Genomic DNA, 26,467 nt, shown 5'->3' with positions numbered 1-26,467 from the left:
CTGCACCTGGCAGGCTACAGTCCATGGGGTCACAGAGAGTTGGACACGACTGAGAGACTGAGCACACACCCACACATAGTGTTTTCTGGGTACAAGGTCACACTCACAGGTTCCAGGGATGAGGATGTAAGTATCTTTGCAGTGGGCATTACCCAGCCTACCACAACCTGGTCAAGTGAGGTCAGTGGTTGGTACCTGAAACCATTTTGTTTTTTTTGGAAAAGTACTTGACCATTTGGTGAACATAGAAAGTTGCAGCAAAGAAATGCTTTCTTGGCTGCTAAAAAGAACAATGAAAATTCTGCTCTTAGAGTCACCATAGAGTAAAGCTTCCCCCAACCTCAAAAAATAAAAATAATATATAAACATGTTTTTTACAGTACGCTGGTTATCTAGTTATGCAGATCTAGCAAGTCTCCTGCCCTGCCAGCTTGACCAAGTACAGCTGATCCTCGAACAACACAGGTTTGAAGTGCAAGTGTCTACTCAGGGATTTTTTTCAGTAAACACTTCAGTACTACATGATCCACAGTTGGTTGCATCCGTGGATGTATCGATAGAACCACAGGTATTAATGCCAACTGTAAATTTATAGGTGGATTCTTGATGGCGTGGGGGTCTGCGCCACTAACCCCTGTGCTGTTCAAGGGTCAGCTGCATGCCGTTCAGTCTCCTTTAAAGCGGCCTTTAGCGGGACTTCAAATCTTTTAAGATGGACCCTAACAACTCCCTCAAAATGTATAATTCAAGTATCAAAAATCCGCGTCACCACCCGCGTTCTAGAGAATGTCATTCTGATGTAAGTTTCAGAACTGTGCTGCACCCTCACGTGCTGGGTACAGCTTTTGAGAGCATCAGTCACTTTCAGTACTTCTCTTTTGGCCTCATGGGTAGCTTTAGGGAAATTCCTAGACTTTCTTTTTGGTGTATTGATGTATTTTGGGTGCTGTGAGGACTACTGCCATAACCTTCACTTGGCTTACTCTTAGTAAGAAAACTTCATTTTGACCCACAGAAAGAGGAGAACATTGACTAAACCCATTTTCAAAAATCACCCTGATTGTTCAATTCAGTGATCAAAAATTGTTGCTGGGGAGTCTATAATTTCAACCAGCCAACGAAGGCTCATGGTCTGAGCCTGACTGATGGTTAAAAGGACTCACTTAATCTTGGGGCCCCAGGTTTGCTTCCTCTCATCTGGTGATGCTACCCTCCTAGGCATTCACCTATTTTCAGGCACAAGGGCTTCAAATAAATACCCGAGACTTGGTTTAGAGCTCAAGGATGATTTATCCTCCCCATTCCACGGACATTTTACTATACCTAATTATGCCTCCTCCCCTCCTTTATCTTTACTTTGAAACTCTTATTACATATCTCTCTGGAAGAGTACTTGGTCAGTCAGTCCAGTTCCCCTTGGTAGAATAACCCATTTTGAGATCTTTGGCTCCATTACTTCACTGTCCATTTCTGTATTTTCTGTTTTTCTTTTCAATGCTTGACTTTACTACTGGAGGAAGAATGTTTTCCTTTCTTTCAGCTTCAGGTGAAGTGCCATCATGGAAAAGGAGGCCAACAAAGTCACAGCTCCTGTCACCAGATAGGCGAGGGCTAAGAAAAGGCTACTGCCTCCACTCCACGTCAGGGTGGAAAGAACAACTGCTTTTTGTCCTTGGAACCTGCTTACGGGAAAGTCTAAGGAAAGAAAATTTGTTAAGGATCTGTCTCAGCACTTTTCAGCCCCACCTCTACACCTAATATTGCTGGTTTTGTTGGTAATAAATGGTTGACTAGTCAAGTTCATTTAGCCCAATCTTTACCAAGCAGTATGTTTTATCTTGCTGGAAGCTAAGTAAAAACAAGCCTTCCCTCTACATAGTTGTAATTTACGAAATAAACTGACACAAATAGATCTGAATGACTTACAGATAACTCAATAATATGAACAAATATAATTAATTTACAAACCCAAGGAAATGAAAAGCCTATATAGACAGATTGTGCAACAAGCCAAAATTTGTGTTAGTGGATCAGGACACCCAGGGTAGGCTCAAGTCCTTTAGAGGCTAAGGTTTAAATTTGTACCTCAGGGAAAATTCTTCAAGAGGCGTGTAGAACAAAAAAGTAGTGAGAGAGATGGCAAAACATTTTTGGTGGTGTATTCAATTTTTGAAAAGGCCAGCCTCCCTCACTGCTAGGGAGAAAGTGTTTGAAGTGGCTTTGCTATCATTAGCATTTGAATGATGTCATTTTGATTATGCATGTGGCCTGAGGTTTTTAAACATCTGGTGCTTTTTGTAAACCGAACTAATAAACAAATAAAGGCTTCTCATAGCAACGGCATTTCCCAGCAAAGCTCTTAAAAGGCCTCAAATCACTTGGCAACATGCTATTTAAAGGCACAAAGAAACTTGTTAGGAAAGCTAGTTTGCTTTCTTTTCCATCAAAATTCCTCATGGTCACCAGGTCCCTGGGCTCCTTGGGTGCAGGTCCTCAACTAGCCCTCTGATTCTTTTCTCCCCCACTCCCCCGGTTTCGTTAAGAGGGTCTTTTCCTCACACGGGATCAGTGGTAGAACTATCTGCAGCTCAGGCTTAGTTCTCTACATATTAGCCAGGCCGTGAGGCTGGACGGGTAATACTCACACTAGGGTTCAACATAAGTGGTACAGGTATAGGGCTGAAGCTCAGGATTGAAGTTCTGTTGCTAAAGATTTAGGTTGGAGAGTTGTCAGCATTAAAAGTTTACTGTGAATAAACACATCCAAGGAGAGCATGTTTCATGCAGAGACACAGTGTCTCCTTTGTTTGGAAGTGGACTCCCTCTTTCCATCAACCTTAAACTCACTGCAGTGCCTTTTGAGAGCACCATTGCCCAATGGGCTTTTTTCCCCTGTGTCTTGATTGCTACCCTAACTGCTTTACTGGTAGGGTCATCACAGAAAAAGATGATGAGAACTGAAGGTCTATCTTGAAAGACTACTTTGAGCAACTTTCAGCCTCAAATTTTCTAGGAGGGAGAGAGAGGGGTGCTGAAATCCTATTGAAAAGGTAAGGTTCTATGGCCTGGTCTTTGATCTGTACACACAGAGAGCAATTTCTGACTTTCCTTTGCACAGACTAGCATTAGGAACCATGCTAAAGGAACAGCTGAAGGCAACCATACTCCTGGTCAGTAAACAAAAGGAGGTAATAAGCCGAGAGGCAGAGATGGTATCTCTTCAGTGGAGGTCTCTCTGCCCAAGGAACATCCCCACTCCTGTGTCAGGGAGGAAACCTCTGCTCTAGGACAGAAAAGAAGAAAAGATGGGGCAGGGAACTGGAACACATATCCTCATTCACTGACCCAGGAGTGTTTGAGTCAAACTCCTCGAGTGGTAAAGAAACAAAAGAGGTAGAGAGTTTGGTGTTCAGATCCTCCAACTGCTGGGGGTCCCCTGAAAAACTCCAGTGGCCCTGAGATGCCAGGGGGGTGCTGATGCCTAATGGGCTGACGTCTCAGAACTGTGTACAAGTCCTGGAAAGACCTGCCTCCGGGAGAATTCTGCCTCAGAGAGAATCAGGAAGGGACTTGAAACCTAAGTTTGAAGACCAGAGTTAGTACAAATTATATTAAATTATATATATATATATATATATATATATATATATATATATATAAAGATAGTGTTTGGTGTCATTTTGAAGTTAAGAACTTTTTGTTCTTAAGAGTGACATTTACATTTTTAAAGTAACTGAGAACGCTCAGAATCTCATATTCAAGTATGTCTCCTAGTGTGGGCCATATGTCCACAACCAAGGCCTTGGAGCCTGCTAACTGGCTTCGTACCAGTAGAGGAAGAGCATCCTCAGTGCAGAGCTGGCGGTGCAGCTCACGTGGGCTGGAGGAACCCAACCTGCTTCCTGAATCCAGAGCTGCTCCCTAGGCCCATGAGACTTCTGCCTAAAATAAAAGGTTCTACCATGGCCCTCTCAGTTTTCATTGTTTTCAGTCCATATTCAAATCTACTTCTTTGTAATCCTATCTTTATTTCCAGGGTCCTCCATGTCATCCCATCCTCTATAACAGGCTTCTCCTCATTGTTTTAGATCTCTAGGCTCAGTGTTTCTTAATTTTTCTCCTAGGGAAGAAACAGTCCTTCATTACTTACCCATACCTGCTTACCTAATGTTGCTACTGTTACTCCTTAAAAAAAGTGCACATTTGATTATATATCAAGTAGAGACAAATAGCTATGTGGTGATGGAGTGACAGTATTGCCTATAAGGTAAATATGTATTTCTTTTACAGTATAGATAGATTTGATTGGAGAATAGAGAAGTATAGAATGAAATAGTTCTATAACTAGTATGCAGATGGACCCTGATTTTCCCTCAGCCCTGGAATAAAAGGATACTGTAGTTTATGATGAAACTATAGCTACCAGCAGGTAAGCCTTCGGTAAAGTTGCCTATTCGATGGAGTCGGCGGTACAGTTTCTTGAAATTGGGAAAGGCGGCTGTCCGCATCCACACGATGAAGTCATCATTGATGAAGCCATTGTTCCCTGGGTCATTTTCATCTAGTTCATAGACAGGCTTAGGCCAGTTCGGAGGCTTTGCTGTTCCTGTGGAAAGTTAATAATGGATGTGGTTGAGAAAAACCATCTACCGCCTTCAGTCTTTCTTAAAATGTAGAGAATGAAACAACTTTCATATTCTTGAGGAATTGAAATTACACATTTTTTTTTTAAAGTATGTGTGTGTAAGTTACATGAATATGCAACCTTTAAAGATAATGATTATAGGACTTCCCTGTTAGCTCAGGAATAAAGAATCCGCCTTCCAGGGCAGGAGACACAGGTTGTATCCCTGACCTGGGACGCTCCCACATGCCACGGAGCAACTAAACCCATGTGCCACAACTACAGAAGCCCTCCTGCTCTAGAGCCTTGCTCTGTAACAAGAGAAGCCACTGCGATGAAAAGCTTGTGCACTGCGTCTAGAGAGCAGGCCCTGCTTGAAACAACTAGAGAGAAGCCCGCTTGCAGCAATGAAGAGTTTTGACTTAGCGCAGTCAAAAATAAACAATTATATAAATAAAATAATACAATTTTAAAAAGATAATAGTTATAAAGACTCCAAGGAAATGTCGGGGGCAGGGAATGCTGATGAAACTGTTACAGGGTTAAAAAAAAGCAGAATATCATATTGTGTGTGTATTATTTATCCAACTATGTGCTGTTCTGTGCTTAGTCACTTCGTTGTGCCCAACTCTTCGCAACCCCATGGACTATAGCCCGGCAGTCTCCTCTGGCCATGGGGATTCTCCAGGCAGGAATACTGGAGTGGGTTGCCATGCCCTCTTCCAGGAGATCTTCCCAACCCAGGGACTGAACCCAGGTCTCCCGCACTGAGGGAAGCCCATATTCAACTATATTAAATGTATAACAATGCATTGAAAAAATAGGTACAGCAAAATAATAGTGGTGGTTGGTACTCAATGAGAGCATCATGGGTAATGTATATTTTCTTTAACTTCACTGGTAATGTAGAGAACAAATTAAAACAAGATACCGTTTCACCTCAAAATGGGCTAATACTTAATGAAAAAAAGAATGAAAAACACTCATGAGGCAGTGGAAATGGGAATTCTTGTACAGAGCAGATAGATGCATGGATTAATGACATCTTTGGTAATCTAGGAACAAGCAGCAAAAGATTAAATGTATTTTGCATATATTTTAGCCCAGGAATTCTACTTCTAGGACTGTATTCTAAGGAAATGATCATGGAAAGTGCATGAAGATTGCGTTACACAGATATTCCCTGCAGACCTGCGCCTAAGAGCGTGAAGTTGGAAGCAAGGAAGAGGAATTGGTAGAAGGGAGAAGGTGGAGAGCAGAGGTGTGGCAAGCCTGTTCTAAAGCCAGGAAGCCTGGTGGGTCTGGGAGCGGGTGCTCAGGCTGGAGGGCTGGCGCCTCGAGTCCAGTCTGCTGAATTTATTCTCATCCTCTACTTCCCGCTTTACAGTGGTACCCATGTCTCTCTCCCACTGGACAGTAGACTCTTGAGTTCAATGTCTTCCTCACTGTGGTTTCATTGTCATTTAGTCCAATCCCTGGCACATGGTAGGTATTCAATAAATGCCTGATAAAGGGATGAGCGATTATGATGAAAGTTGACAGAAGTTGATAATTAAAGAGCATTCTGAATTTTGAAATAGTCAACAAGAAGAAGTTGTTCAGTGAGCCTTTCACTTCTATAAAAATGGTTCTACTATTTGTAAGGAACCATTCTTTCTTAACTCTGACCACTGACTATTTTCTCTTAAAAGAAACACAGTCTTATTTCTAAGCACGGGCTATAGTACTTATAAAGGCATGTGCTAGGTTTGGTTGGATTAATCTGCTGAATTCTGTTTGTAGACTTATACTTCCTCTGGAAATAACCTTTGCTGAGAAACTTCCTCTCCAAAAACTGTGGAGACGTTGGCTGTCCCGAAGACTTCAATGGTTGTTGATAGTAGAATTTTGATTGACATTGAAATTGTCTTTGGTGCCTGCATGTGGTAGCTCATTGGTCAAGAATCCACCTGCAATGCAGGAGACGCAGGAAATGTGGGTTCAATTTCTGAGTCTGGAAGATCTCTCGGAGGAGGGCATGGCAACCCACTCCAGTATTCTGGCCTGGAGAATCCCACAGACAGAGGAGCCTTGCAGGCTATAGTCTATGGGGCTGCAAAGAGTCAGACATGACTGAAGGGACTTAGCAGGCATGCCTGCACATAGACCACACACTCTCTTTATTTTAGCCAGAGCTCATGCTCCAAGACAATGTGTCCTGTGGACCAATGATATCCAAATCACCAACGGAGTGAATTTTCCAAGTTCAGCTGGGTCCTTGGTATCCCTCCATTCACTCAACAATAAGCATTTCTTGATTGCTCACTTGTATCAAGCACCAGGGATTTAAAATTGTATGAGATCTAAACCTTTTCCTCAAGGAATTAACATACAAAATGGGAATGACAAGCATTCAGACAGATAATTACAGAAAAACATGGTAACTCCTACAACAGAAGTTAAGAACAAAGTGCAGTGGGAGATAGCCAAGGATGCTTTATGTTACATGGCTGTGGTTATGGTAAGACAAAACAATAGCATGTTGCCAAGTTCCTTTCTAGGAGTTTAATTACAGATACAGTGCGCACACCTGCCAGTTTGCCTAGGACAGTCCCAGTTTATGTCTGTTGTCCATTATCTCATCTGATTTAGCATTTATCCCAAGCGAATAATGTAAGTATAATTTCACCCTTCCTATTCTAGTCATGGTCTTAGCTAATAGTGAGAGATACCTATATATGGTGAACAAGAGTGCTTACTTTAACATGTTATTGATGAAAGATAACCAGAGGCTTTCCACAGCAGAACATAACATATCCCCATGACCCTTGCCACTGTTTCACAGTACAGCCAGTTAGACCACAGCCTCTGTTTTAATCTGTGTGATGTATTAATATGGAGCTGCCAGGCTGCAAGTCACTGGGCTTAGTAGAAAAAGTGGGATGTTGCAGTTTATGTTACATGGACATAGTGTGAAATACAGATAGTGTGAAAATATATACTGTGAAAAAAATATAGTGTGAGAATAGTGTGAAAAACAGATATTGAGCAGCCTTGCTGAGAGTAGTTGGAACTCTCTTGCAACAGCATTATTTATTATATGGTGTAAAAATATAACTTTTATTGTTCAGTATCCATTTTTTTAATTTGCTAGTAAATTCTTTTAGCTGCGAAGAGCTAAAAAACGAACACATCTGTTCAATGAAAAATTAAGTACAATTTTTTCAAGGAAGTAGATGAATGTGATACTTGCAAGGTTGGTTAACATTTACTCCCTACCACAGGAACCATCATGATATCAATGCTCAGGTGAAAATCAAAAGACATAAATCTGCTGAAGAATATCAGAATCTACTTCAAAAGTTTGCACTTATTTTTAAAAGAGTGAATTCAGAACAGTGCTTTACCTCATGTAGCTACAGAAAGTTCATTTATATACCATTATGTGAACATGACTTTTCATTTAGATCAAATAAGTTTCTGTCTAGTGTCATTAAAAAAATTTTTTTTTGTAATCAAAGGAAAGTGTTAATGTTTTGGCTTTGTAATCACATAAAGAACCTTGTAAATGGTTAAATGAAGCCAGTTTTACATCAGTCTTTTCAAATGTATTCATCTCTGAATACATTGGTTTGATTTTTTTTTTTTTTTTTTTTTTTTATTTATTTTTTTTAATTTTAGTCCAGGTTCGATGCACGACATTGGTTTGATTTTATTGATTTGATTTTTCATGTAATCAAAGCAAAGATTTTCAATATTCAATACTGGGAGACAAAAATTCAGACACAGTTAGAAATATTACTATAAATTCAGTTAAAATATTCAACAATCAAGTGTAAATTTTTTGGTTTTATAGTGATAATATAAATGCAAATATGGTAGAGTACAAGCAGAGTAAAGAAAATGTTCTTAGTAAATTAAGAAATTTATGGAGAGATGGGGCTTAAAATTGGTTGTGAAACATAATTAATAACTATATCCAAACAAGCTATAATATTTTGTTAATCAAGAGAGCTGTAATTATGCAAATTTAAATATTTTTTTATAGTCACAGAGAAAATGAGCTGTGAAGTTTTTACAATGACAAAGATGTTAAAGAAATGGTTCAGTATGGTAGTACTTGTGGTCTATCTTTGCTACACATCATCAAAATTTTAGAAATCTTTGAGCCTTCAAAGAGTTATTTTCTATATCAAACGATGAGTCCTACAATTAGCCTGAACTTTTTCTTGGTAAATAAGCCCTCTAACTTTTGGTGAAATTTTATTCAAAATAGTGAAAAGTTTTAGACAAAATATTCTAAATGTGGAATGCCAGAAATCTTAGTTTTTGAAGGTATGCTACTAAGTCACTTCAGTCGTGTCCGACTCTGTGCGACCCCATAGACGGCAGCCCACCAGGCTTCCCCATCCTGGGGATTCTCCAGGGAAGAACGCTGGAGTGGGTTGCCATTTCCTTCTCCAATGCATGAAAGTGAAAAGAGAAAGTGAAGTCGCTCAGTCGTGTCCGACTCTAGAGACCCCATGGACTGCAGCCTACCAGGCTCCTCCGTCCATGGGATTTTCCAGGCAAGAGTACTGGAGTGGGGTGCCATTGCCTTCTCCGTTTGAAGGTATAGTTAATTGTAATTATCAAAAATCAAGTTTGCAAACAAGAAGGTACTGAAATTTACCCCTATGAAAGCAACGGAACAATTTAACATATTATATAATGATCATATCATATAATGATAGTTCAAAATGTGTTCAAGATTTAATTTTTAAATTCTATAATTGTGCTTTGGAAAATCTCAACTTATGTGAAAAATTATTTGATGGAGCTCCTATTTTAATAAGATCAAATTTTTTTCTCGATGACAATTAAATGATATCCAGAAAGTCTAAGATTTCGTACCATCTAAAACTAGTAACACATTTAAAAAATCATAGAAGAAAAATGAAGTGAAGAAAAAAAAAGACCTTGCCTATAAAAACATTTGGGTTGCAATACTAGCATATTCTAATACAAAAGAATTGAAAATGAGAATATCCTCCATTTAGTAAAATGACTGTGAGCATAACAGGTATCTCAATACCTATAGATACTTTCTTAAAAAAAATATGGCCAAAGGAGAAGGATCAACTGGAGGTGCTACAGTTGAAAGTGATTAACCATAAAATGCGCTTCAAAAAAGATTGCGGCGCAGACAGGACGGGGTCCGAAGAGGACCGCCGGCGGGGATCTGCGCGCCTGGAGCCGGGTGCGAGCAGTGGAGCGGCGGCTCTCCGCGCTAATTCTCCTCGCCTCCTCGGCGGCGACCCAGCCTCAGAGGCCTTCGCTCGTGCAGCCCCATCTCCCCTGCACGAGCCGCGCCCGCGAGCGCGCTTAACAGCAAAAAAAATCCTCAGCACCAACCAGGCACCTGGCCCAGAGGAAAAGGGGAGAGTTGGTCATGCCAAGAAGGCTGAGGAGGAGGAGGAGAGGACTGACACTGAGCTGCCGGCACCAGAAACAGAAGGCTGCCCTCGCTGTTGGGGGCAAGTTCCTGCCATTGCAGAAAAGGAAGAAGGATCCCAGCTCCCGGATAACTAGCCTTACCCTTCACTCTGCTCTCTTCTCTTCCCTCTCCACGGCTCTGACTCCCAGGAATCTGTGTCTCTTGGTCCCTCTAGCCGCTGGGTGAGGCATGTTCAACCCTTAGACATTATTTTCTCTGCCGCGTCAAGCCATCTCTGGCCCCTTAGCTGTAGAGGCACAAGGAACGTGTGTGTGTGTGGAACATGTGTGTGTGTGTAACGTGTGAGTGTGTGTGCGCTCAGTCGCTCAGTCCTGGGACTCTTTGTGACCCCACAGACTGTATAGCCTGCCAGGCTCCTCTGTCCACGGGACTCTGCAAGGCAAGAATATTGGAGAAGGTTGCCATTTCTCCTCCAGGGGATCTTCTGGCCCAGGGTCCATCAGGCATCTCCTGAGTCTCCTGCACTGGCAGGGGGATTCTTTATCACTGAAACACCAGGAAAGCCCACAAGGAACATGGGGAAGATGAATTCAACAGGCAGTCCCTTGTCTAAGGGTGGACCATTTTCTCCTGGAGGTGTAGCTCCTATACACAGTGCCTATGCCTGCCCTTTGAAGCTGAAGAACAAGAGGTTTTGAGGTTGAGAGAAGGACCCCTGGCAATGTGGGAGGGAGGGAAAAGCCTTCAGAGTAGGGTGGGGCATATACACTGTTGCGCTAGTTACAATGTTCTCATTTCAGATAGCATTCTTTCCCCTTCATGTCCCCTTAGTCCTCCTATGAACTAAGCCACAGTGGGACCTGGAGTCTCTCTTTCCCCTGCTGCTGCTGCTGCTGCTAAGTCGCTTCAGTCGTGTCCGACTCGGTGTGACCCCATTGACGGAAGCCCACCAGGCTCCCCCGTCCCTGGGATTCTCCAGGCAAGAACACCGGAGTGGGTTGCCATTTCCTTCTCCAATGCATGAAAGTGAAAAGTGAAAGGGAAGTCTAGGCAGACCTAAATAGCTGCTTCCATGTTAGTGCATGATGAGGGACAAGGAAAAGTTTGCTTCATCATCTAGTCTAGAACCATAAGAAGCAGAAGTGAAAGAGGTTCAAGGAGCCACAAGCAGGGAAATGGGAAGATTTGGAAAGGAAAGAAAAATGGAGTAGGAGATCTCTAAAGACCCATTACTACGGGTAAAGGTGTACTATGTGAAGGATTCCTGGGGCTTTGCTAACCTGCCTACCTCTAACCCCTCACGTCTAGCCACCCCCAGAGGCCACACAAACCAAGTGACCCCTGTAGCTACCACATGCCCCACTGTGGAGTCAGAGCAAAGTTGGAACAGCCACTCTGTGTGATTCTAGCATGTGTAATAATTATGAAAACAAAAACAAAAAGCCTCAAGTGGGGCCATTTGGGAAAAAAAAGAAAAAGACTGTAGATACTTTTGTGAATTTTTTTCCCACAAAAATTCAAAATTTTCATTAGAAAAATACAGGGGCATGTAATTAAGACTTACATGGCCAAGAAACTGATTAAAGTATGTGACTCCATATCCAGAATAATTATTCTGTTATCTTTTAGCATTTAGATAATATTTAAAGCATTTTTAAAGTTGGTTTAATGTACACAGATATATTCTTTCAACTTTTGAAAGAATTGCATTTAAAAAAATAATTTATAATAGAATTATTTTATCGGCCCATCAATATGGTAATATCAACTTTGGTGATCAATAAACACCACTTTCTAATAAATACGTAACTTTAGTTATTCCTGTGACCTCTTTCACTCTCAAGAGTGCACTAGTTTGGATAGTAAATTATATGATCACTCTAATTATAGATGAAGGAACAAGTTTCTTAAAACAGTGCCTTTTTCATCATGGTAATCTAGAAGGAACAAGGGTACCAATCATTTTGTGTTTCTGATAGGTATGTGATGGAGGTGCTCACAGGCAGGAAAAGTTAACAAGGTGATCAAAAAAGAAGTAAAGAAGGAGGAATCATAAACATGCCCCCACACATCAAAACCAGTTTCCATAAAGAGAGGGGAATACTGAGCTAATGTATGGATCTTACCTGCAAATGCACTAGAAAGATTTTGGGAAGTTGGATTCTGAAACTTGACATACTTGTCTGTCCACCATGCAGTTTCAGTCCTTACCATTGGGACTCTGATATGTGTAGATGAATTAAAGTTGTACCAAAGAACAATGGTGTCTGTGGGGGAAATTAAAGACTGTGTTAAGAGATTCAGGCAAGCGTTTTTGCCACGCTTGGAAGTGCACAATCAGACACAGCTGAAAAAGCAGGGTTTGAGAAGACTCTTCACATGCCTGCATGCCATAGACGCTGGAATCAGAAGGCGATTCCTTTTCTTTCTAAGGCCCCGATTATTGAGAAATACTCTTAGGCTCCATTTAACTCATGTTTCCCGACTACTTCAGATCTCCAGTGAAGAACTTACTTGCCAATGAAGTATCATAAATCAGTGGATAATGTATACAAACATTAAAAAAAGCAGCCTGCCACTCAGCTGCAGGAGTAATCTTCTGGACATTAGGTTTTACACACTTATGAAAGGAAAGATGCTGGAGACAGAAAAAGTCACCTACCATTGAACATGCTGTTGGCAATTGCACCACAAGGAGCGATGGGGAGCCCATTGTCAGAAGTTTTGAATGGAGCACAGTTTCTAACATCCTGGAGGAGAAATGACACAGGAATATGTGATTTTGGTAAACTCTTAACAATGCTGCAAGTGAAAACACTGGCAGTATAAACCAACCCACACTGATCCATTGGCACAGACTGAGATTATGGACCGCTGCCTGTTGTTCCCAGGCTTCTGGCTCACCTAGGCTAGAAAATGTGTTTTGAAGATATTTACGTGTGTATACACATGTGTGTAAAGTTTCTTTCCTCATTAACAGTACATAGCATACTGAATATGTCTGCAGGAAGAAATTTTACTTTCCTGGCTGTGCTAAATATCACACTAAGCCTACATTGGAATACATTTTAAGAAGTTTTTCTTATTGTAGTATAATATGTTCTAAAAACTATATAAATTGAGTCTACAGCTAGATGACAGACCACAGGGAAATCCACCTACCTAACTACCAGAATATATTTTAAAAAGAATGGCTGCTAAAAACCATTTGGTTATCCCTTTTATATATTTGTCAGTATAGAAAAGGTTTCCTTTAGCTTTTCTTGCCAGTATGTTGAATATCATCTACCTAGAGTCAAGTTTTGTAATCTTAGGTCTGAAAGGATATTCAGTAAACCAAAGGCTTTTATTCAATCAAGTAGAGCCCAGTGTCTTTAAAGTAGGCTGCCTGAAGGCCCCAGTTATAAAAAAAGACAGTGGTGGATACAGAGTGAACCAGATGGAGATGAACCACTCAAGGTTACTGTCAAAATGGTTGGTGCATCCATCTACTAAAATGGGGAAGTTTAAAGAAAACTACAGAAATCAAGTGTGCAAAAATAATACTGAAATCTATTTGATATGTCAGTCATTCAAAGAAGCAAACACTCTACTGTTTGAAGCAGCTCCAGTATGCCATCAACTTATTAACAGAAACAAATCCTGAATTGTGGTTGAAAAGGTACTTGAAGATTTGCCCTTCTGACACATTCATTATCACCAAGACTTGGGCAGTCCAATATGAATCTGGCTTTAATATAAGATGTTGTTAAACTAAAAAATGGGTGACACATGAAAGGATAACCATCTCATTGGAGAAGACTCACATTCCTGTTCTGAGGAGGGAAAGGGCTCATTCTCAACAGCAGTTATCCTGAATACTCAGCCCCTTCAGTTCACAAAAGAATGAAAGAAGCATTTCTGTCTTGTAAAACCTTAGCTTTTGAGTTTATTTTCCATATGCTCTTTTAGACTGAAAGATCTATTTGGTTTTAAAAAAACACAAAGAGTATTATACCAAATTTCATAAAGCCCTACCTTTACATCTGTACCCACCAGCTGGATATTACTTCTGGACAGAATATACCGATAGAGGTTCTGATAGAAGCCATACAATTTATAGTACAGATAAACATTACCCTGTGGAGGAGAACATCAAGATATAAGAAGAAAGAAAAATAAATGGAAATATTAATAAACATGGATGGGATTTGTTAAATATAAGTAGTACCAAAAATATTGATTGGGAACTGAAAGTTTCCTTATTTCAAATAGAAACCCAAGAAATTGTTTTTAAAAATCAATGTTGGAAAAATCCTAGTATATAGTATATACAGAATTATTAAAATGAGTAAATAACTTATTTTTAATGTTTATGTAAGGGTTACTACATTCCTGCCTTGAAAAAAAAATTTATAACTAGGCTTTGTATTCTCAAAACATAAAATTTGATTCTTCAAATATTTCCTCCAAACACTAAGAAAGATGCTTTGCCTAGGGGTTGTGGTAAGCATCAAGTTCACGTAGTTTCAAAGCAAATCCATGAAATATAATTTAAAATTGGAGCCACTAAGCATATTTAGGTGCATGTGCCCACTGTCCAGAGACAAAAATCTGACTCCAGGGATGCACTCACTGTCCATAAACCCGGCTCCAGTGCTGCACCCACTGTCCAGAGACATACACCCGGCTCCAGGGCTGTGCCCACTGTCCACAGACATACACCCGGCTCCAGGGCTGTGCCCACTGTCCACAGACATACACCCGGCTCCAGGGCTGTGCCCACTGTCCACAGACATACACCCGGCTCCAGGGCTGTGCCCACTGTCCACAGACATACACCCGGCTCCAGGGCTGTGCCCACTGTCCACAGACATACACCCGGCTCCAGGGCTGTGCCCACTGTCCACAGACATACACCCGGCTCCAGGGCTGTGCCCACTGTCCACAGACATACACCCGTTTCCAGGGCTGTGCCCACAGTCCACAGACATAAACTCAGCTCCAGCACTGTGCCCGCTGTCCAGAGACATAAACCCAGCTCCAGTGCTGTGCCCACTGTCCAGAGACAAAAACCCAACTCCAGCACGGTGACCACTGTCCATAAACCCAGCTCCAGTGCTGCGCCCATTGTCCAGAGACAAAAACCTGACTCCAGGGCTGTGCCCACTGTTCACAGACATAAACCCAGCTCCAGTGTTGTCCTTTTATCTTAGGATCTAACACAGACCCATGGGATGTAACACTTGATCAAGAAATGGTGATCCATTTGTTATGGACAAAAAGATGGAATAGTTCACTAATCTAGAAGAAAGATGATTTTCATCTTAGCAATAAGTAGTCCTGGTGCCATGAGAGATATGCCTTTTCATGGATGCTGCCATGAGACTGCCCTCTTACAGGCTACCATCACGCTTCTACCTTTGTGGTGACAGACCAGGGCCCTTCTCTAGGAGGGCTTGATACAGATTTTACTAACAGCACTTATGATGCAAATGTAACTGTCCAGTGTAGCTACTTACTATAGCCCTCCAGGCTCCTCTGTCCATGGAGTTCTCCAGGCAAGAATACTGGAGTGGGTAGCCATTCCTTTCTCCAGGGGATCTTCTTGCCCAGAAGTCAAACCCAGTTCTCTTGCTTTGCAGGCAAAGTCTTTACCATCTGAGCCACCAGGGAAGCCCCAAATAATATAATACCTATCTCCAAAATAATAAAGGCCTGCACCTAAAACTATGAAGGTCTAAGTTATTATTAAGTGACTCCTAAATGTTAGGTGCTATATTGAGTGCTAGAAATAACAAAAGTTTTCCTTTACAATTCCCTGAGCCAATTGATTCTCTTATGCTATGCAAATTTGCCCTTGCCCTAAGGACCTTTAAGAGGATGAGTATGGGAGATGGGATCTGGGACCCAGGGCAGGCTGAAAATAAAGGTCATAGGAAGTGTGGCCAGTGACAGAAAACCACAAAGCCTGAAGAGCTTAGTCCCTGGTAAGAGAAAAGTCTCTGGGACACTGAGAAGGGGAGATGCTAGGCCCTGACAAAGAGGCAGTTTGCAACATCATAAACAGACAGCATTGATGTGAAGGCAAACAAGTCAGGCATAGTGGGAATGATGGATTACATTTCCTCACACAGAGAGGTAACCTCTATTGATGACCCATAACTACAGAAAATAGGAAGTCCCTGGAATGGAACTTGCCATACATTTTCTTGGGAGCTAAGAAGAGAATTCTACTTACCTAAGGTTATATATTCATATAAACAGGACAAAATAGATAGTGAACACTCACACTTTAGAGACAGGAGTGTTTTTAATAAACTTGTTTCAGTGATCCTTTGTCCAAGACCTTACAAGGCCTCCTTGACTGTCATCTTTTTCATTAGTCCTGGAGGCAAATACACTGTGTAGTGTTTCTTTTCCACAGTGCAGGATTCCTAGTTCGAGGCCTAGAGCCTCGCATGGATCTGTCATCTAGTGTGTGTGTGATGTGTGTGACCTGGCGAGGGGAAGGCCCTGCGGTCGCCCTGAACAGTTTGGTTAGATTTTTACGAGAAAGACTCTGAAAGGAATGGTCAGCAGCTGGGAACACTTATTTGCCTTTAGGATTTCAAAGGACACAGACAGATGGGAAGCTGAAGCCTTTTAAGGTTTTATCTTTTGGATTTTTTTCTTCAAAAAAGCACACTGAGCCCCTAAGAAGAAACCAATCCTGCTGACACCTTGATTTCAGATTTCTGATTTCTAGAATTATTTTTGAATTTATTCTTTTGAATTTATTCTCTCTAGAAATCAGATTTCTGATTTCTAGAGAGAATAAATGTCTAATGTTTTAAGAAGGAGAAAAAAAAAAAAAAAAGCAGCGCTAACTTTACTTTTGGGTGGTGGTAGCATGGAGAAGGCAATGGCACCCACTCCAGTACTCTTGCCTGGAAAATCCCATGGGCGGAGGAGCCTGGTGGCTGCAGTCCATGGGGTCGCAAAGAGTCAGACACGACTGAGCGACTTCACTTTCACTTTTCACTTTCAAGCATTGGAGAAGGAAATGACAACCCACTGCAGTGTTCTTGCCTGGAGAATCCCAGGGACGGGGGAGCCTGGTGGGCTGCCGTCTATGGGGTTGCACAGAGTCGGACACGACTGAAGCAACTTAGCAGCAGCAGCAGCAGCAGCATGGTGAGTTGAGGAAGGCAAGAAGGGACACAATTGTAGACAGCTAGAATTTTGACCTCTAACAAAAGAACACAGATATAAAACTTCCCCATGGACTTTATATACACATCACTTACAACCCAAGTACTGATTCTCTTATGCTATGAAAATTTGGCCTCACCCTAAGGACCTTTAAGAGGATGAGTATGAAAGATGGGAGCTGGAACCCAGGGCAGGCTGAAAATAAAGGTCATGGTACATGTGACCAATGATTCAGTAATTTCCATATAATTTCCATCTGAATTACTCAAAAATGATTAAAGATATAGTTGTATTCATACTATTACTGATGCCAACATGATTTCATCTGGGATCAAGGGGGAAAGGGACACATAGAACCAAAGCTTCCTGGAGCATAAAGCCATAATATTAAGCACTTTATCTTTTTTCCATTCATTAACATTTCAGCATCTACCATGTATACTGTGCTATGCACTGTGGAGGAAGCAAAGGTTCTTATGTTCACCCAAAACCATTAACTGAGAAACTACAGGTTGCCAGACACAGTTATAGGTGAGTGTGCATGCTAAGTTGCTCAGTTGTGTCCAAATCTTTGCAACCCTATGCCCCACAGCCCACCAGGCTCCTCTGTGGGAGAAGCCCACTCCTCTGGAGTGGGTTGCCATGCCCTCCTCCAGGGGATCTTCCTGACCCAGGAGTTGAACCCAATGTCTCCTGCATTGGCAGGTGGGTTCTTTACCTCTAGCACCACCTGGGAAGACCAGTTGTAGGTGAGAGACAGACAATAAACAATACATATGATAATCTGTTCATTTATATGGTAAGTTCGAAGGTGATAAGCATTGTGGAAAAAATGGAAATTACAGCAAGGTAATATGAATCACGACTGAAGCGACTTAGCAGCAGCAGCAGCAATATGAATCGGGAGTGCAGGGGCAGGGTGAGTAGACAGGCAGCAGTATGAAATTGGATGGTTAGCTGATAACTGAGCCAAGCAGGACCTGAAGGCAGCAGGGGCGTTAGCCGAGGGGATGCCAGGCATGCGGACGAAGAGAATGCCTGACTTGTCTGTGGAACAAAGAGCCCACTGTGGTCAGAGAGTGGGTAGGGAAGAGAATGGAGAGAGGAGGTTAGAGAGGAAATAAGTAGTCAGATCATGTAAGGCCTTGGAAGGACTTGCGGTTTTTCATGGAGTGGAAAGAGAAGCCACTGCAGGGCTTTTTGAGCAGAGGAATAACATGATGGGACTCAACGGTTTAAAAAGTTCAGTTTGGCTGTTATTCAAGATTTGGATATAACGGGGAGATCTGGTAGGAAGCTGTTGCAGAAATCCAGGTGAGAGGTGGGTGTGGAGCTGGGAGCAGCAGCAGAGGTGGGTAGAGGTAAGCAGATTCTGGATATATTCCAAAGGTAGAGCCCAGAGGATGGATTGGAGGTGAGCTGGAGAGAAAGAAAGTAGTCAAGAATGACCCTGGGCTTTAAGCCTGAGCATCAGAAGGACAGAGTTGTTGCCAACCGAGATTGAGAAGTCTGTAGGTTGGAATGGTGTATTTTTTGGGGGGAGGGCATGGAATAGGTAAGGGGAAAAAGTGGATATTCATTCAGTTTTAGAAACATTAAACTTCAGATAGCTATTAGACAGTTGAATGTTGGCACCAGGAAGGCAGCTGGAAATACAAGTGTGGATATTGGAAGAGATGATTGGGATAGGGAAAGAAAAGACAGCGTTGGTGATAGAGAGTGTTTAAATTTAGGCGGTAGATGCTGTTTCCTAGGAAGTGAGTGCAGACAGAGAAGAGAAGACTAAAGACCAAGACTAGAGCCCCGAAGCTCTCCACAGAAAGGGTCTGGGGGAAACAAGAGGAACAGCAAAGGAACCAAAGAAGGGCAGTCAGAGAGGAAGTAGGAAAACCAAGGGAGTAAGATCTCTGAGAGAAGAAGATGTGTCAAGGAAGAGGGAGTGACCACCTGTGTGCAGTGGATGACAAGGCCCTGAGAACTGAGCCCTGGATTTGTCCAGGAGGAAGTCACGGGTAACTCTGCAGTTTCACTGAGTGAGAGAATGAGAGGAATTAGAAGTAGCCACGACAGATGACTCCTCTGGCGACTTTTCCTGCTAATCTGAGGAAAGAAATGGGCAGATAGCAGGCTGGGAAATTTGGGAGAATAGAAGAGATAAAGATAGGTGAGGGACTTCCCTGGTGGTCCAGTGGCTAAGACTCTGTGCTCCCAATTCAGGGGGCCTGGGTTTGATCCCTGGCTAGGGAACTAGATCCCACAGGCCACAGCTAAGAGTTCACATGCTGCAACTAAGATCCTGCACAGCCAAATAAGCAAAGTATATATATATTTTTTAAGATAGGTGAAACAATGTGTCTGAGTGCTGGTGGGAATCATCCAGTAGACAGGCAAGTTGATGATGTATGAGAAGTGAGAACTGCTGAGTTAAATCCTTATAAAGGCAAGAGAGACTGGCATCTACCGCACAAGTGGAGAGGTGAGCCTTCAGATAGGAGCATGGGTGGTTCACCTGTGGTCGCAAGCAGGAAGGCTGAGTATGCAGTGCAGTGATGAGCAGGTGTGCAGTTGTGGTGTGGCATGTCAAGCACGGTCCCTGTCCTCAGGGAGGTTCCTGTGAATAGCGGAAGTGAGTACAGGATATTACACGGGTGATTGTAAGTCCATCAGAGGAGAGGAAACAGCGCTCCCAGAATACACATGTGGGCAAATTCTTGCTGGAGGCATGAGTGAAAAGGAGGCTCAGGGAATACTGGGGGTGATATTAGGGGCTCAAAACTAGTGAGATCTTACAAGTGCAAGTGAGAGCAGAGACTTTCTAGGCAAAACAACAGCAAGAACATAGAGTTGTATCGTGGCAAAGCAAACTGGTCAGTTTGGCAGGAGTACAAGGTCTCTTGCAGAGATAAAGATGACAAGGTAGTTGGTCCTCAGGTGTCAAAACGCAATCTGAAAGAGTGCACATTTTGAGGGGGTGCAGGGCGTGGTCTACCGTTTCTGCAAATAGCAATGGGAGAGCAATGGGAGAAGCCAAAGGCTAGAAGTGCAGTTAAGCCTGCTGTGGTACAAGAGCAGGGGGCCTGAGCTAGGCTGATGCCAAGGAACTGGGGGCAAAGCGGTTGCGAGAGACACGGAATATAGATCAACGCTTACACATCAGAGGTGTGGATGAGAAAGGGCCAGGCAGGGTGGAGTCAAGGAAGAGAATTTTGAGTCTTGGTGATGAGATCTTTCCCAGAAATAAGGAGTCTTTCCCAGAAGTAAGGAGGATTTTTTCAGGAGATGACGCCAAGTCTGGTTTGGGAAGGAAGCAGGGCCTTGAGGATGGGATGGTCAGTGATTAACTCAAGAGAAGTCCTGCCCACAAGGGAAGACTCCCACGCAGAATCTCTCAGCAGGAGAAGGAGAGGGAATGAGGCAGTTTATGGAGGACGGCACTGGCAGGGGAGCGGTGTGGACACAAGGGGGCAGGATCTTTGAAAAGTTGAAGGAAACACATTTTCATCTGATGGTATCTTTGCCACCTAGAAAGACTGTGGAGGCCCTGAAAAGGAGCCTCTTGATCTCCTAACTGCAGGAAGTGGAATCAAGGGACCGCCCGGTGGCCGTGCTCCGAGGTCGTCCTGTGTTTGCACTGAGGTCATGCTTCCCATGGCTGGTCCCAGCCAGTGGCTCAGCAATAGCGATCCTGAGGCAAGGACTCTCTGTTGGCCTTGCTGAAACTTTCAGAAGCATACACTGCATCTGACACCTTCCTTCTCTCCTCCCTCCTATTCACCCTGTCTCTCTACCCTCCTCTTCCTCTGTCCCTCCAGCCTTCCTTCTCCCCTTCCTGCTCCTTCCCCGAGGGGTGGGAGCTGTGCTGTGGTTCAACAGCTCTCCCAGCCTTCTCCATATTTTCCAAGGCAGGCAGTTCCCTCGGTACATCTCTGGCATGTCTAATCCTGTCCTGGCATCTGGTTCTCAGGAGGACCTGGACTAACACGAGATTTTAATCAGCGCAAGAGCAGGGACGGCTCTTAATATTTCTTCGGCATTTCTCACAGTGTCTGACAGCCAGGCAAGAGTCGCCTTAGGGATTAGGCAACTGCATGCAAAGAACGACTTGGAGAGGGGCCCAAGGAGAGTCCCACCAGGTGTGTGACCCTTGACACTAACTCAGTGTGTGACCTTGGCCAAGTCACTTAACCTCTCAACCCATTAATTTTCACACTATAAAACGAATGGCCAGATTCAGAGATTTCTATGGTCTCCTCCTGTGCTGACACTTGCCATACAATCTGTTTGACTGATGTTAAGAATTATGTTACAAAGTTGAGTAAGTAAAGAATCTGGAAATTTAGACACAAAGGAGAAGAATGAAAATTCCAAGGGGGGGAAAATGGGTAGGGAAGAGAGTTGCACACAAACTCAGTACTTTATAAGACCCGCTGCCATTCCCACCCTGCTTTACTTTTTTGTATTTTCAATTTTGGAAAGCATTTGGTGGAGATCACAAACTCACTGCCATGTGTTAATTAGGAACAGAACAGCATAGAGCCAAATGAAGGCTCCTGAATCTCACCTCCATTTTCTGTGGAAGGTAAAAGGAAATAGAGCAGTTGCATTCTTTGTCAAAATTAGTGGCATCTTCCCGCAGTTTTGCACAAGTTGCACATTTTTCTGTATAATTAATCTGTCAGACAGGGAAAATAATAATTATTAATTAAAAAGGGATGTGAGTACATACCTTAAAATCCCGAGTCTACTCAAGTCACCAGGCTCGCAGGGTCAAGGGCATGCTGTCTGGGACATGAACCAAGGGCAGCTCCCTGGATGCGCAGGAGGAGTGGGCCTCCTTTCATTTTGGCACCCGGCAGTATTCTGCCATGTACTGGAGTTCAGGGTTTCTACTGCATGTTTAGCCTGTTGTGATGAAGGCTTACACCTCCATCATAAGAAGTCACCATTAGGAAAGTATTAGCCAGTGACTCAGGAGAACTGGGCCCATGGCCCAGGTCTAATCAGCTTTATGGGGAAGTCACTCCACTGGTTTTCCATGTTATCATATGGAAAATACTTATACTAGTGAATTCTTCTGCAAGATGTCTTGAGGAAGTTATTAAAAATGACCAAACATAGAAAAAGAAGTGTTTCAGAAATGTAGAGTTATGGATGTATGTGAAGCAATTGTTTTAAAAATTGCTGTTACGTTCTGTAAAAGTTAAATTCTGTGCAAAATGGAATAAGTGGACTCTAAAAAAAAGGGTGGTGTGTCCCACATGGGCAAATCCTGTGAGCTCTGGCTCCACTCAGTGATGTGAAGACGGAGTTGGAAGGAGAGTTGGGAAAGGAGGCTCAGAGAGAGGCCATGGGGCCACGCATTTCCCTTCTGCTCCAGGGAACACTCATCTTGGGCACCCGGTGGTGGTGTGGGTGCTGCTGGCAGCTTCTGCTTTTCCCTCACCCGTGCCGAGGAGTAATTAGAAGAGTCTGGGGACGGGAGAGGAACAGGGGCTGGCTTTCTTCCCAGTAAATTACCAATCAGATTTTAGATTCTTTGGGAGAGAAGACTAATAAGAAAGAAGGAATTTTAAATACTTGCAAAGCCACTGGGTGTTTGGAAGTCAAATGGGTAAAGTGTGAATACTAAATTAAAGATTAGCCAAAAGGCTACTTAATTGTACTCAGTTGCTTATATTTACTTAAATCATTCTTTAAGTATGCAGAAAAACTTGAACTATTATTTTTAAAAATACTGACCCCTTTTCTGTTTGTGAAACTGCATTCTAATTTTTTAAAAGCAATAAGGAATAGGGCTGTATCTAATTGAGAGCTAGCGCACGGAACTGTCCATCCAGTCTCTGATATTGAGTTCAATACTTAACCTCCAGGGCCCACATTTTGTTCACCAGCATCATTTTGGCTAGCAATGAATTGATGTGTGAGCTCACTGCAGTAGTGTACATTGTACTTCACGGATTCTTGTGAGAGTTCTATAATGCCCAAACAGAAAAAGTGTCTTTGTTGATGAATAAATTTTTGAGTAGATGACATCCAATGTGCTTTCTAGCTCTAAAAATTTTATGAGGAAAACATATCAAAAATCAACGTGTTTAATCTACTTTGCTGCGTGAGTGCTTCTGTAAGCGTGTAGCTCTAAAATGACAGCAAAGATCATAGTTTGCTCCTCATAGAATTTTGGAGAGGCAGGAATTATCATTCTTGCTTAAGGTGAATTGCAAAAAGGGCACTTTCTTGTTGTGCCTCAGGGCTGACTGAGAAGAGAAAAACCAGCTCAGAACTCTTCTACTAAGTGTGTGTTGACAACACTGGCCTGAGATACACGCTTCATCTCATCACCCCTTATAATGAAACACTTTCGAGTGCAATAGAGGATCACACTCTATGGGTGGCTTCTGGTTTTTCTGTATAAAAACAAAACGTTTAGAAACAGTCCTAGCTGAAGTGGCTTAAAAGAACAGCTGATTGAAAAATCCTCTTAAAATCATGATAAAACCATTCTGTTGAAACTTGTTTGCAGAGTGGCCTTGGCCGACCATGGGGTGAGGTTCTCGTCTCACATATAAGGTGACATCATTCAGCGATGGCTGCCTTGTGATGGAGGCTGCACTTCATAGTGGGTGGGGATGGGTGCTCAGAAGGGAGGTGCTGGAAGGACATGGGAAGAGGAGGGGAAGAACGAGAAAGAAAGGGGTTGGTGAAGAATAAAATGGAAAAGTAAACAGGATGAGCTCTGTGGAAATGAATATCAGCCTTGTAAGCCAATTACTTTGCAATCGCCTTCAACACGGCAAGCTTATGTTCCTCCTGCCATTTTGGCCTCTGCCACATGGTAGGGCCTGGCGGTTTACATGATCACACTGGAGGACTCAAAAGGACTTAGGGGCACTGGGAAGCCAAGCAGAACATTTCAGGGGCAAGGCAACACAGCAGGATGTGTTGGTGGGAGGAGTGGGACCTGAAATGATATTTTTCTTCTTTGAAGTCCCACTGTTTGCCCAAATCCGTTCTTTCAATAAGTGAGTACCTGCAATGCACTGGCAACATGCAAGAAAAGGGCTGTGGATATAGCAAACAAGCCAGCCACAGCTGAGCTCTCTGTTCTTGGCACCCACTGTCTTGCTTACTCTATCATTAGCTCACTGAAGGCAGGAATTGACTCTTACTTGGAGTTTACTCATCTGCACACCCAAAAGAACTCTGAGCATGTTCATACACTCATGAATGTTAAATCAGTGTTGCCAGACTTGGCCTCCATGGTAATTTTGCCACTAGCCTATGGGGAGAGGGACTAGATGAGCTCTCCACAGCTGCCTTCAGAATAGAGGTCATATGGTCTTGGTAATCTGCTCAGAGCTGATTGGCATGAAGCATTTACTTAATTTATTAAACCAAATGTGGGTATGGCATCAGGCCAGATCTGAGCTCCCCTCCCCAGACCAGCTTCTGGGCTTCTCATTCTCCAATGGCCTGTGAGTCAAATTGGAAAAAGGCTTATGACTGAGGGGGTCACAGCTTAGCTTCAGTTTTTCTCACTCTGAGTAGAACCTGATTTATTTTAGTAAGAATCCTTTAGAGGCCAGAAAGATTTGCATTCTTTCCTTTCCTGGATTAAGACAATGATCTGAGGGAGTTTATTTGCAAAGGCAAAGGCAAATGCTTGAAAGTGGCACAAATTTGAAGACATGTATCTTTGGTTCTTCACTCTTTTTATCAATGTGATTCACAGGCGTCTGGCAGGTCCCTATAAACAAGTATGGCTGAACTAACCAGGTTGAGAGTGTCTGTCCTCAAGAGGGAGGAGGGATGAATAAAGCACAGAGAGGCTCTATCACCATCTGTAAAAGGGATGCTCCAGTCTCATCTAGTTCCCCGTGGTGGGGCTGAGCTCTCAAACTGACCATTTTTTACAGTCTCAAAGCTAAAATTCTTAGAATGCATTAAAATGTAAGATGTGACAAACCTCTACTTCCCTGATGCTCTTTGCAGACAACAGAAGGATGATGCCCATGCCAAGGCAGAATAGCCCTATGGCAAAAAAGCCAGAGAGGATTTTACTGGCTGTCAGCTGGAGCCGGAAGGCAGGCAACTGCTGCTGCTTCACCGCAGTGTTGTCTGGCAGTCTGGACTCGTAGTCCTGGCATTTCCTCTTCATGCTGCTCCTGCAGGTGACCCGCATATACTTCTCAGACATTTATGACATTACTGCTCTGAGTAACACCACTTAATGTTAAGAATTATGTGACTCTTCCTTTGTGGTGGCAAAGTATCTCTGCTTCCTAGAATTATTCCTTAATCAGACCTGCTGTTAAGTAAGAGCACAGCTCCCTTCAATCAGCCACGGGTTCATACATTTTTCTTAGGTTCAAAAACCTTGTTGTGCTAAGTGCCATGCCTAGGAGGAACAGTCCCCAGCAGGTCTGTATAAACCAACATCTGGCGACACTGGGAAGCAGTTACAGCAGGCTATTTCTGGGATGTGGTGACTAATTCAAGGCAAGCCTTTCCTGAAAGGGGAAAATGGATTTATCTTTAAGAACTTGCCCAAATCCTTGGAGATTAATACAAAAAATAGAATTGAGTGCAGTCAACAAATGTGGCTGTCCATTAACATGAATATAAACTAAGTTGGGAAAATGCTAACTTTTTCCCAGGTTATAGCTAACTTTGCTATTTGTGATAATGAGGGAGGAAGAAACAGGAATTGCAAAACACAGATGTCTAATCTCAGTAGTTTCCAACTTTCTCATATATAAGAAAGACTCTTGTAAGAAGGTGTAGATGAAAAACATCTCTTCCTAACCTTCTCCAAGCACCTGTTTTGATGGAGCCCAAATGAGGTAAGAGAAGGCAAGAGGAAAATAATCCTTTAAGTGTTCAATATTGTAATACAGTATCATTGCTTGGTTTGGTTTCGCTTTTTCACATATTAGAAATCTACTAACATTATTTTCATTAGGCTATTAATAATTACTTCTTCAAGATGCATTTAAAATGTAGAATTAGGATTTAAAAAAAATTAGGCAGCATGTGAGTTTCTAATCTTTTTTATTAACATTAGGCAGAGAAGCCATGCTGGACTCTATATTAAAGAAGACAATGACTTTGGCAAATCTACCTAGTTTAAAAGAATACAGAACAAATGTAACTACTTACACTGGGATGTTTCCAATTCAGAGTCAAAGTTTCCCCTTGCAAGACTGGAAAAAAGCAGAACACCAATGGGAACTTTTCAGCAAGCCATTTGAATCGGG

At 42.6% G+C, this 26,467-nt stretch overlaps 1 protein-coding gene across 1 annotated transcript in view; it reads right to left on the bottom strand.

The window, feature by feature from the left end:
- Window positions 1-357: 357 nt before the first annotated feature.
- Window positions 358-26,467, bottom strand: part of LOC102394148 (cell cycle control protein 50C) — a 28,700-nt gene continuing 2,590 nt past the window's right edge. Inside the window, exons 2-9 of the mRNA XM_025282537.3 lie at window positions 26,370-26,413; window positions 25,177-25,375; window positions 21,775-21,885; window positions 14,058-14,159; window positions 12,703-12,790; window positions 12,167-12,307; window positions 4,397-4,606; window positions 358-1,695 (exon numbers count right to left, since the gene is read on the bottom strand). Of these exons, the coding sequence (XP_025138322.3) occupies window positions 1,508-1,695; window positions 4,397-4,606; window positions 12,167-12,307; window positions 12,703-12,790; window positions 14,058-14,159; window positions 21,775-21,885; window positions 25,177-25,368 (1,032 nt within the window). The 5' untranslated portion in view covers window positions 25,369-25,375; window positions 26,370-26,413 and the 3' untranslated portion in view covers window positions 358-1,507. The remainder of the gene's footprint in view (window positions 1,696-4,396; window positions 4,607-12,166; window positions 12,308-12,702; window positions 12,791-14,057; window positions 14,160-21,774; window positions 21,886-25,176; window positions 25,376-26,369; window positions 26,414-26,467) is intronic.

Source organism: Bubalus bubalis, chromosome 1 (genome assembly GCF_019923935.1).
Source record: "Bubalus bubalis isolate 160015118507 breed Murrah chromosome 1, NDDB_SH_1, whole genome shotgun sequence".
Lineage (NCBI taxonomy): Eukaryota > Metazoa > Chordata > Mammalia > Artiodactyla > Bovidae > Bubalus > Bubalus bubalis.
The sequence above is the reverse complement of the archived record's forward strand: the minus strand, read 5'-3'. Positions and strand labels throughout refer to the sequence as shown.